This window comes from Anomaloglossus baeobatrachus, chromosome 12, assembly GCF_048569485.1.
Source record: "Anomaloglossus baeobatrachus isolate aAnoBae1 chromosome 12, aAnoBae1.hap1, whole genome shotgun sequence".
Classification (NCBI taxonomy): Eukaryota; Metazoa; Chordata; class Amphibia; order Anura; family Aromobatidae; genus Anomaloglossus; species Anomaloglossus baeobatrachus.
Window position 1 is genome coordinate 116,921,186 of NC_134364.1, and position 13,085 is coordinate 116,934,270.

Here is a 13,085-nt window from a genome sequence, read left to right on the forward strand (position 1 = left end):
GAACTGGTTTCGACTGGCAGAGGCTTTTTAAACATTTTTTTTTCCTCTTACTATTTTTCTTTATTAACACACTGTGCATTTTAGGGCATTTTACCATTATTATTTTTTATTTTTTTATTACTTTTCCTTGTAACTGGGCTGGTTTATGTTATAGGGCAATTTAATTTTCCTGAGCCCACTGTAGTTCTGCTAAGATCCTGCAGCTCTTGCACTTTTCTGTTCCTGATAATTAAGATGTGCTAATCAAGAAGGCAGAGACAGTAGTATCCAGTTTCTGCTTGGTCCTAGCAGACTTAGTCAGCTCTGCTATGCAGCCAGGAAGCTGAAATTCCCCTGTAACTGGGTCTAATTTACCAGCTCCAGTTACAGGGGAAATCTACAATAAAAAATATATTAATATGTTAAACTACTCCCCAAAGTCCTTTTAACACTTTTTAAGGTGGGGGTGGTGGGTACACTTTATAAAAAAAAATGAAAAAAATTAAATAAAAATAACAAAAAATAAATAAAAAAAGTAAAAGTAGGAGTAGTAATAATAATTAATAATAAAAAAGACACTGTCAGTCTAAATCATTATTTCCAGCCCTGCTTTCATGGAATAGATGTATCTTCTTCCCATTTACTAATGCATCAGATAACCTAATTATTTTCATCCTTCTTTTAGGCATCCCCAATTCTGCGAGATTTCTTGGACCGAATGTTGACCCGTGAAGCAGCAGAGAGAGCCACCGCCCAGGAGCTACTTGACCACTTTTTCCTGCTCCAGGCCAGCCTCCCAGAATGCTTGGTTCCACTGATCCAGCAATATCAAAAGAGGAACTCTACATGCTAATTTTGGGGGAAAAGAAAAAACATAAGTCCTAGTTACTTTCTTGGAATCCTTTTTCATGCGATTTTGCCTATTGAGTTGTAAATATGGCATTGCATCATGAAGGGATGGACGCCGCCCTCCATACTAAACCGCCGCAGGTACAGGCCAAGAAATCAAGGAGCTCTTCGGTCTCTTCGTTGGAGTCCTGGGCTTTCAACTGGGTTAAATGTGATTTGTTTACAGTAGTTAATAACCATTTCACTGCTGGAAAGTACAGTAAACTCAATGCTGGCGGTGCTGGCAGCTGAGCGGTAAATAATTTATTTTTTACACTGGAGGAGAAATTAATAAACGCGGATGAGGACAGAAGCACCTTAATCTTTTACCCAAGTCCAAGATCTGGCTGTAGAAAAATGACAATCCTAACGCCATTTATTTGCAGGGGTGTTTCTGGCTTTGAAAAGGTTAATGTAGCGGTCTGATCGGACTGCGCTCCTTTTAAAGGGACATTTGAATAAAAAGCTACAAGTTATTGTTTAGATGCAAAAAAATAGATATATATATTGCACAACGGATACAAAGCTAGCAGATTCTTTGGTGGATGTTTTGTGACATGCTCATTCAGCAGTGCTGACATGTAACATGGGTGTGTTTGTTTTTTTGAACAGATGACGTTGGACTACTGTAGATCACAAAGTTAGAAAATAATATCTTTAAAGTAAAATATAAATTTGTGAAACTTTGCAAGTTTCTTATAAAGTGTCTGCTTGTGCGGCGCAGAGTGTATATACGTGTGTCTGGTTTTAAATCCGTCTCTCTAATGTGTTGGGTTTAGAATTAGCGGTGCTTATTGATATTCTAGTTGGCAGAACGCCCACCCGACTCCATCCAATGTTACTTTAGAAATAGATATTACGTGCTTTTATATCACAGTTGCAACAAAAGGATTAGGAGAACCTGTCAACAGTTTTTTCCATTTAATCTGAGAGAAGCATAATATAGGCGCTGAGATCCTAATAACAGTGATATGTCACTTATTAGACTGTGTGCTGTAGTTTCAATACAATCAGTGGTTTATTAGCAGGAGATTATCACTGCAGGACTTGGTCTTGTCATGGTTCTGATCCATGGTGCTTTGCTCTCCAGCAAAGCTGGTGTTCTGTTTTGTATTTTGCGCCAGTGGACAGGTAGTTTCCCTGAACCTCCCGTGTCCCTGACTCTGATGTTGTTCCCTGAAATCTGACCTTAGACTTGTACTCTGATCTCGGCTCCGCTTCCTCCCAGTGTACCTTAAATGAATTTCTTGCTCCTGACCCCTGGCTTGTGCTCTGACCTCAGCTTTGCTTTATCCCTGTGTTCCATATGTGACCTCCTGGCTTCTGACCTCCAGCTTGTACCCTGACTTAGGCTCTGCTTCCCCCAGTGTACCTTAGGTGACCTCCTGGCTTCTGACATCCGGCTTGTACCCTGACGTCCGGTCTGGTTCCCCCCGGTGTACCTGAAGTAACTTCCTGGCTTCTGACCTCCGGTTTATGCTCTGACCTTGGCTTTGCTTCATCCCTGTGTTCCATGCGTGACCTCCTGGCTCCGACCTCTGGTTTGTTTTACTTTGCCGTCACTAGTTGCATCTGGTGACACCTAATGCTAGTTCATCACAGGTCTCATGTGCAAGCTAGTCCAGCTAATCTGTGTAATCCCACCCCCACCACTGATGAGCAACTTGCTGCTAATATTTACAGGAAGCTACCAATCAGTGGTGTGGGTGGGGTTGTACACAGCTCAGTATGCTGAGCACTGTTACATCTAGAACTGAAAAAACAAGAATGCTATCAAACCTACAGCAAGCAGCCCAATAAGTGACACATCACCGGAATCGGCCTCACTGCTTCATTATCACGCTGCTATTAGATTACATAGCAAAAACCTGCTGACAGATTCCCTTTAACGTGTCATGATAAAAAAAACTTATATGCACACTGGAGTAAAAGACTAGTTTTCGATAGAAGTTGTGTAATCTAGATCTAAGGGTCCCCCAATATATTACATAAGTCTACTGAACGTGCCGATTTCAGACAACCATCTAATATGTATCGGGGCCTCCGGACGGCCCTCCCACACAGTATGATGCGGGACATGAGAATCGGATGGGTGGAACTCAAATGTGTAAGGGGCCTCCGGACTGTCCCCCACACATTGTCATGGGACATGAGAATCGGATGGGTGGAACTCAAATATGTAAGGGGGCCTCCAGACTGTCCCCCACACATTGTCATGAGTCATGAAAATCGGATGGGTGGAACTCAAATATGTAAGAGGGCCTCCGGACTGTCCCCCACACATTGTCATGAGTCATGAAAATCGGATGGGTGGAACTCAAATATGTAAGAGGGCCTCCAGACTGTCCCCCACACATTGTCATGGGACATGAGAATCGGATGGGTGGAACTCAAATATGTAAGAGGGCCTCCGGACTGTCCCCCACACAGTATGTCATGGGCAATGAGAATCGGATGGGTGGAGCTCAATCCTTCGATACTTCTTCTAGCGGATTTTTCGTAGAGAATCCTAGGCAGAAGATAGTTCAGCTCTCACGATTTCCCTATCTAATATGTGTGGACAACTTTAGAGATTAGGACATGTTTTCCCAGGGGCAACAATAGGCCATCAGAGCTGAAAAATGTAGTAGTTCCCCCTATGATATACCTTACATGGCTCTGGTATTGAGCTGGGTTTCTATACTTGTCAATTGATGGCCTATCCACCAACAGAATCCTACCAATCGGCAAAACCAAAAATAGTGTTTTCCCACACACAGCGCCACATTTATACATTAAGCTTTGTACGATGCTTTGGCTAACAATGACACATTACCTAACTCGAAGAATGGGTCATTTTCCTACAAAGCCTATTTGAAGGGAGTCTGTCACCCCCGAAACTCAAAATAATCCACTTGTACATTCATGTAGGGCACGAAGGCCATATAAATAAAAGAATATTTGTCTTACATATAAGCTGTTTTATTGGATATGTAAATGCAGTGTCAGACTGGGGGGGCAGGGTCCACCAGTAAGTTTGACTCTAGGGGGCCAACTGATTAACTACATGCATATGTTACATTCACAGATTTACCTATGCTTCTATATAATAATATATTGTGTGGCTTTTAAAATGAATGATGATGTCATGGTTCGCCTCCACGTCCACATGGCTATGGGGTGGAGCCTTCTCTCGGGCCTCACTTCTGGACCCTGGATGCCTTAAAAGCTGACATTTCCAGTGAACCAGCGCCGGCTATAAGCTTAGCACTGCTTTGCCTGTGATAGCTGGTCCTGTGAGTGATATCCTGATCAGTCTGTTCTTGTGCCCCCGTGCCCTGCCTATGTTCCGTCCCCTGGTCGACCCTCCTGTCCTCTGTCCCCTCTCCTATTTCCCCACTCAGTTGCTTCCTCCGGTACTGACCTTGGCCTGACTTTGACTCCGCTTCTGCTCGTTCCTCCGGTCCTGCTTCTGGCCGTACGGTGTTTGACCCAGCCTGCCTGACTATTCCTCGCATGCCCTGCAGTTCTGCTTCTCAGCTGTGCTGTGAGGCAGTGTATGAGAACGCTGTGTATTCACTTCCTGGTTCTCGTTGCTCTGTGTAGTGTCTTCTGCTGCAGAGCTCTGGCTCCCCCTGGTGGCAGCATGAGAGATGAGATGTTTCCTTTATTTCTACATAGAGAAACAAGTGTATTGTGCCAACTACTGATAATGGTTGTTGGGTAAGTGACATATTACTGCAAAGGGGCCCACCAGTGAATTCTCCGGTTGTCCTGTGGGCCAGTCAGAGTCTGTGTAAATGAGGGATTCTCAGTCCTCCAATTCCCCACTTCAATTACGATCCTCTGCTCCTTCCCTTAAGTTGATTGAGATAGCCTTGAAACCCTAATCCTGCATGCACTGACACTGCAAGAGCCGAAAGCACAGCGACAGTGTGTGCAGGTGCGCCCTCCTCTCCCTCGCTCCTGTCTGCAGAGGGAAATTCATGCACATTGGAGCAGGTAGCCAATGCTTGTGAGAGTGGGATGAAAGCATGCCCACACGGACATTGTGAGTCCACATGTGTTTGACCCCTAAAGTTGCAATTTGTGCGCACTCTCCTCTTCCTCTCCTGTCTGCCCGCTGCTGTGCGATCCTTTGTGCAATGAGTGGCTGCTGCAGACAGGAGAGAGAACACTGGAGCATGCTGTGTGATCTCAGCTCCTGCAGTGTCGGTGTGCGCAGGTCTAGGGATTGAAACCGGCAGACCTCCAAAAGAAATGCTGTCAATCAATATAAGATGGTATTTTAGGGCCACACCAAAGGCTCAGCGGGGAATACAATTACTGATGCTCGCCCACCAGCATGTTCATAGAACTAGATTATATTATGCTGTATAATACAGTAAGTGATTTTTTTTTCTATCCAGTCCATATTCTAGAAAAATCACATTCTTATCACAACTTTTTGCAAAATAGATCTCAAAAGGGATGTCCAGGAGAACATAGTGATCACTTATCCACAGGATCGGTCGTCCTTGTTAATCGGTGAAAGTCCGACACCCACATCATCTACTATTATTCGGAGCTAGACCTGTGCGACTCTGCCCTATGTTTAGTAGTACTGCCTCTTATCTCCCATTCATGTCAATATAGTTGTAGTACAAGAGACTGGCCACAATATAGTGTCCGGAGCTGGGCTTTTCTGGGTTCATACACTTTCTGCCCCATAGCTCTACTTTCACTCACAAGCTGAGCAGATCGTCTACACTGCACCCTGATGAAGGTCTATGTTAGACCGAAACGTCGGTGCCGTATCTGGTCAAGCTTTCTCAATAAAATACCAGTTTATTCAACTATTTGAGTGCCAAGTATTTGCTCTTTGCTACATACACTTTCTACATCTGGCTGACCCCAGAGTAGAGGACGTCATGGGGAAAAAATGAGTCATAAAATTGTATACATCCCCCTTGTGCATGCAAAACGGCTCCAACCATCTAGGAATGAACTCCACAACACCTCGGAAGGTGTCCTGATATTTGGAGATGGTTTAATCGTGTATTCAGCAAAATTTGACCCTCGATAAGGTTGACCAGAACCTGTTGCTAGCCCATTGCTCCTTCTTCCAACACATCAACTTTAAGGGGTACTTTACACGCTGCGACATCGCTAGCGATGTCGAGAGCGATTGCACCCGCCCCCGTTGTACGGCCGATATGTGGTGATCGCTGCCGTAGCGAACAATATCGCTACGGCAGCATCACACGCACATACGTGCTCTGCGACGTCGCTGTGACCGGCAAACCGCCTCCTTTCAAAGGGGGCGGTTCGTTCAGCGTCACAGCGATGTCACAGCAGCGTCACTGAACCGCCGCCCAATAGAAAAGGAGGGGAGCAGATGAGCGGCCGGAACATGCCGCCCACCTCCTTCCTTCCTCCTTTTCCGGTGGAGGCAGGTAAGGAGATGTTTGTCGTTCCAGCAGCGTCACACACAGCGATGTGTGCTGCCGCAGGAAAGACAAACAACATCGTACCTGCAGCAGCACCGATATTATGGAAATGAACGACGTGTCAACTAGCAACGATTTTGCATGTTTTTGCGCTTGTTGATTGTCGCTCATGTGTGTTACACGCTGTGATGTCTCTACCGGCGCCGGATGTGCGTCACTAACGACGTGACCCCGACGATATATCTGCAGCGATGTCACAGCGTGTAAAGTACCCCTAAGAATTATCTGTTCAGTTGCTACTGTGAGCGAAATACACTCCTTCTATGCCTCTTGAACTCCAAATTAATAAGATTTGTTTTACAAGTGCTCGGGAAATCAATACAACACACACTCTTAGTATGGTGTACTCACAGAGAGTGCTCAGGAAATCAATACAGCACACACAGCTTTGTATGGTGTACTCAAAGAGAGCACTCAGGTAATCAATACAGCACACAAACTTTGCAGAGTGTACTCAAAGAGAGAGCTCGGGAAATCAATACAGCACACACTCTTAGTATGGTGTACTCACAGAGAGTGCTCAGGAAATCAATACAGCACACACTCTTAGTATGGTGTACTCAAACAGAGAGCTCGAGAAATCAATACAGAACACACACTTAGTATTGTGTACTCAAACAGAGAGCTCGGGAAATCAATACAGCACACACAGCTTTGTATGGTGTACTTAAAGAGAGCACTCAGGTAATCAATACAGCACACAAACGTAGTATAGTGTACTCAAAGAGAGTGCTCAGGAAATCAATACAGCACACAGTATAGTGTACTCAAAGAGAGCGCTCGGGAAATCAATACAGCACACACGCTTAGTATAGTGTACTTAAAGAGAGTGCTTGGGAAATCAATACAGCGCACACGCTTAGTATAGTGTACTCAAAGAGAGCGCTCTGGAAATCAATACAGCACACACACTTAGTATAGTGTACTCAAAGAGAGCGCTCTGGAAATCAATACAGCACACACACTTAGTATGGTGTACTCAAAGAGAGCGCTCGGGAAATCAATACAGCACACACACTTAGTATAGTGTACTCAAGGAATTCTCCTTTATTAGTACATGTGAGCAGTTTATATAAGGTCACAGACAAAGGAAAAGTCCCCTCTGAACTATGCACCAATAAGAGCAGTAGGGGTGTGAATGGAAATGTGATAATTTTCCGCCCATCAGTGGTAGCTGAGCCCTATGACATCATTACCTATAAGACAAGATAGACACAATGAGAACAAAATGGATTCTGTTCCCTCACACTACCTAATGTATTGTCACAAGATGTAAAAGTAAAACAAAGTGAAAAGGTGCTATATAGGGGTGCACTACCAACTTAAGGTACAGGGGGCAGCGTCTTCCCCCAAAACCACTAGAAGCCTTTCCCGAGAGGGACCAAACTGGGCAGAAGTGAAAGTCTTGATGACTCAATGTCTAAGATGGCAAACAGTATCATTGTCTAGAAATAATTTTTAAGTATTTACATTATTTACTATGAAAATCTCGATCTGACCAAAAAAAAAAGAAATTCAAAGCTTGATCTTCAGACATTGAGATGAGTACAATCCTACCCCAGATCACTTTATGAGTGACTGCTGAACTCCTTCCGGTGTATTGCCTTTATATACTATGTAAGTTTACCCAATTTCTGTTTTATTTTGTGCCAAACACAGGTTTTTTGTACTTTTTTTTTTTTTAAAGAGTTTCTGTAAATACATGTCTCCAGTATTCCACTCTTGGAGCCACCCAGTGAGCATAAATGAAACGTTTGCTGCTATCCGATGTAACACGTGTATACACACCGAGCACTTTCTACAAACCTGTTATAATAAAACCAGTGATGGTCTGACGTGGTTTGTCATTTCTGATCATTGCGTTTACAATTAGTCTGTCTCCATTTCTCTTTATTCCTGTGATATGAAGATATTCTCCAGAAGGCACTGGTCTTAAAGGGGTTGTCTGGGCAAACATTGAAAGCTGTGACTCCTGCCGGCTGCTACAGCTTTTGTTATGGCACACATCTCTGGAACCGTCCACTTCAGCCTCACTTGACTGTGGGTCCATATCATCACATCCAGGTTTCTTTGTTCTACTTCACCCTGAAGATATTGGCTGTATGTTTGATGTCATGTTCTGGTTGTTCTTCACCCTGAAGATATTGGCTGTATGTTTGATGTCATGACCTAGTTGTTATTCACACTGAAGATATTGGCTGTATGTTTGATGTCGTGACCTAGTTGTTGTTCACACTGAAGATATTGGCTGTATGTTTGATGTCGTGACCTAGTTGTTCTTCACCCTGAAGATATAGGCTGTATGTTTGGTGTCGTGACCTAGTTGTTCTTCACCCTGAAGATATAGGCTGTATGTTTGGTGTCGTGACCTAGTTGTTCTTCACCCTGAAGATATTGGCTGTATGTTTGTTGTCGTGTCCTGGTTTTTCTTCACCCTGAAGATATAGGCTGTATGTTTGGTGTCGTGACCTAGTTGTTCTTCACCCTGAAGATATTGGCTGTATGTTTGGTGTCGTGACGTAGTTGTTCTTCACCCTGAAGATATTGGCTGTATGTTTGATGTCGTGTTCTGGTTGTTCTTCACCCTGAAGATATTGGCTGTATGTTTGGTGTCGTGACCTAGTTGTTCTTCACCCTGAAGATATTGGCTGTATGTTTGATGTCGTGACCTAGTTGTTCTTCACCCTGAAGATATTGGCTGTATGTTTGGTGTCGTGACCTAGTTGTTCTTCACCCTGAAGATATTGGCTGTATGTTTGATGTCGTGTTCTGGTTGTTCTTCACCCTGAAGATATTGGCTGTATGTTTGGTGTCGTGACCTAGTTGTTCTTCACCCTGAAGATATAGGCTGTATGTTTGGTGTTGTGACCTAGTTGTTCTTCACCCTGAAGACATTGACTGTATGTTTGATGTCGTGACCTAGTTGTTCTTCACCCTGAAGATATTGGCTGTATGTTTGGTGTCGTGTCCTGATTGTTCTTCACCCTGAAGATATTGGCTGTATGTTCGATCACGTGATCTACTGCAGAACAAGCTTGGAGCCAACCAGGATCCTCCATCATGGTATTGCCTAATCTGCCTTGATTTCTCAGCATTGAGGACACCAAGAAATGGCAATGTTGAGTCCTCATTGACTGGGGCGGCCAAAGAAACTTAGTGCAGCAGATGAAAGACACATCATGCTTACTTCCAATTGAAGATGTCTAGCAGTACCATCAACTCAGAACTGGCAGAAACCAGGGGGGACCAGTAATAGCCATCTACTGTCCTGGGAAGTCTGTCTAGAAGTGGTCTTTATGGAAGAGGTGCAGCCAAAAAACAAACTTTTGACATGGGAAAAAGGGCAAGGGACAAAACTACGAAGATGATATGGGCTGAGGAGTCAAGACATGACATATTTGACTGTAACAGAAGGCAGTGTGTTTGCCGAAGGAATAAGGAGAAATAAAATGACTGTCTGCAGAGAACAGTGAGGCATGGTGGAGGGTCTTGAAAGTTTGGGGCTGCACTTCAGCAAATGGGGTTGGGAATTCGGTTTAGAATAATGATGTCCTCAAAGCTGAAAAATCCAGGCAGATACTTATCCATCAAGGAGGTGTCTGATTGACTCCAAATTTATTCTGTAGCTGAAGAAGAATGAGGAGTCCTGAAAGTGATGATCCGGCCCCTACAGAGCCCTGCTCGACATCATCCAGTCTGTCTGGTATCAAGAGACAGAAAGATCCACACAATCCTCATATACAGAAGATTGGGGGTCAGGTCTCCAAGATGTTTGGAACAACCTCCCTACCAAGAAGAATGGTAAAGAGCGGTCACACCAAATATTAATTTGAATTTTTACTTTGCTACTTGGAAAAAAAACCATTTCAGCTTTTATTTTATAAAGTATTCTTACTTTGCAGCATTTTTTTTTGCACAGTATATATTGAAATTGTTAATACATATTTACCAAATGGGTAGTTGTAATATAAATGTTGTAATATACTCAATGTCCACTAGATGGCAGCCGGAAACAACTAATTGTACATAAAGACAACACAAACCACAGTGTACAAGTGGATTGCTGCCCAATACTGGCTCTACTCATATATTCCAAAGCTTACAACAACAAAACAACACTGCAAAGCGGGGGTGGGCAATTATTTTTCCCGCGGGGCCACGTGAGACCGTGACTGTTGTGCAGGGCCGAACCGATAGGCTGAAATTAATGCTGCTTAATGTTATTGTGAGGTAAATCCGGAGATATGACGATAAATCATGATATTCAAGTATGTCAGGAAGCCCTCTCCTGGTGTCACCCCCCCTTTCCTTCACACAACTGGTTTAGCAACAAATCCCATGGCCATGTCCTGTGATATGGAAATGAGGTGGTGTGGGAACAATGGACACAGGATGACTCCCTGCCGTCACCCTGTAGTAGGAGCTGCTAGCTAGTTAGCAAGGCTATGGAAATAGCCAGACAGAACGACTCCAGTAAAAAATGGTTCATATCTCGCAAGCCATATTTCCGATAAATATGGCAACCATAAAAATGGTGTCTCCGCATGTGGACGATGCCGGCACCCCCTTTTTATGGGAGCAGGACATTGAGAAATGCCCCAGGCGTGATATCAGCCAATGGGGAACTGGCAGACAGGTCATGAGTCCCCTCGTTCTGTAGCTAAATTCATAACTGTCACAATGAGAGCATTGGCGTCCGCCTACGACGCTCCCAGGCAAAGTTATGGCCCATATTCCATGTTGGGATATTGTCCATAACTCAAGCCAGGGGTGGAGCAGTGCTCCCTGTGAGGTCACGAAGGTAGGAGGGGACCTGGATTGCCCAGGTTGATAACCCTACTTCGGCCATTTTCCAGTGTTCTTCTGCTCGGGGGCCTGGTTGGGAAAGACCTGTGAGGGAGTTCCTGGAAACCTGGTCTACAGCGCCCCCCTGTGGCCAGACGCAACAAGGTAACTGCTGGAACTGTGTATGCCTGTTTGTAACCCATGCTTTGATTGTAACTGTACTCTGACAAATGTATATTCTGTAGATTCCCTATTGTATATATTGTAGTTTCTAGTGTGCTTTAGGCTGATTAAATTATATAATTAATCTTGGGCTGTTCTGTTATCTCGATCTTGAATCCCACGTCTGTGTGTTCGGCTAATAGTTACCGTAAATCGGTTGGTGGCAGCGAATTGTGCCAAGGATTATTGTGGGGAGGCCAGTGAGATTCGGGGAGATTTTATATATTCCGCCCGCGGAGGTCGGGGGAATATATACCCTACTCTCCCCGGGGACCCTTCAATAATCGGCATAAGTAGTATAGCGGCCTCCTTGCTTATGGTCGGGCAATTCCATAATTGGCCTGACTATAAGAGGGGCGCTAGAGAGCGCGTCACGTGCTCTGTCTGTCGGTCGGGAGGTATAAAGGAGGGGTGACCCCCACTTGTTACCCCCCGATTGTGACGTACTGGTAGCCAGCGCGGGGGATTTCTGAGTGACCCCCCCGGTGGTTTGTGACATATTGGTGGCATAGCGGTGGGATCGAGATAATAGTGTGTGTGAGTGTGAGACCCATACTCCCAGACACTAAAGACTGCCTGCAGCAGCTGTGGCTGCTGGGGTCTTCAGACTAGCTCAACACTAGAGTGTCAGAGTGCAGATACTGTAAGGTGTGTGGAGGCATCAAGTGTCAGTTCTGTGTCAGTGACCAAAAGTCTGCAAGAATGGCTGATGGCACCAGGAGCAGAGCTATGCAACTGGCCAATGCTAAGGCAGGAGCCGAAGAGAGGGAGGACGGTGCTGTGGACAGCAATGAGGAGGTTGCCCACGAGTCCTCCAGGAGCTCGACGCCAGAAAACCGTTCTGCCGAGGACATTGCGCAACCTGGCACTGCTGGACAAGATGAGGAGGAGCTCACCCAAGGTTCCTCAACGAGCCAGATGCCAGCCCTCCGCTCTGAAAGGGACAGTGAATCGCCTAGCTCTGCAGCGTGCCGCAGATCACCACGTGCCATTCCACCGAGCCTGGGAGGCTCGGATAGCCTTCTTCAAATGGCTATGGCCCTTCTCCAGGCTGGAGACCAGAAGGGCTACAAGGAACTCCTGGCAGAGCGCAGGGCAGAGCGGCAGGCAGCGCGTGACGCTGAGGCTGCGGAGCGGCACGCAGAGCGTGAGGCTGCGGAGCGAGAGCGGCAGGCAGCGCGTGAAGAGCGAGAGCGACAGGCAGACCGTGACTACCAGCTGCAGCTAGCTCAGCTCCGGCCCTCATCAGCCACATGTGACCTTCGAGACACCAAACTTCCAAAGGTCCGTGTTGAGGACTTCCCAGTGCTGGAGAAGGATGGAGACTTGGACTCTTTCTTGACTGCTTTTGAACGGACTTGCTTGCAGCACCATCTGGACAAGGACCAGTGGGCCAAATACCTGACCCCCCGTTTAAGGGGTAAGGCCCTGGATATCCTTGGGGACTTGCCTGCTGAGGCAGATCAGGGCTACGACACCATCAAGCGGGCCCTGATCCAACAGTACAACCTCACTCCAGAGTCCTACCGCAAGAAGTTCCGGAGCCTACAGAAGGGACCAAAGGACTCCTGGGCTGACCACCGGCGGGCACTTGCCCGAGCTGCCGACCACTGGACCCAAGGCCTGCAGCTTTCCACCGGACCGGAGATCCTGGACTTGTTCATCACGGAGCAACTCTTGTGGAACTGCCCTGAGGATCTCCGCCAGTTCATCCGAGACCAGAAGCCAAAGGGGTCCACGGCT

The 13,085-nt window shown here is 45.8% G+C and overlaps 1 protein-coding gene across 5 annotated transcripts in view; it reads left to right on the forward strand.

Moving 5' to 3' along the window:
* PAK6 (p21 (RAC1) activated kinase 6) overlaps nt 1–8,170 on the forward strand; it is a 103,563-nt gene extending 95,393 nt beyond the window's left edge. For all 5 annotated transcript variants that reach the window (XM_075330332.1, XM_075330333.1, XM_075330329.1 and 2 more), the window contains exon 9: nt 665–8,170. In XM_075330332.1, the coding sequence (XP_075186447.1) occupies nt 665–832 (168 nt within the window). In that variant the 3' untranslated portion in view covers nt 833–8,170. The remainder of the gene's footprint in view (nt 1–664) is intronic.
* Nucleotides 8,171–13,085: the final 4,915 nt, after the last annotated feature.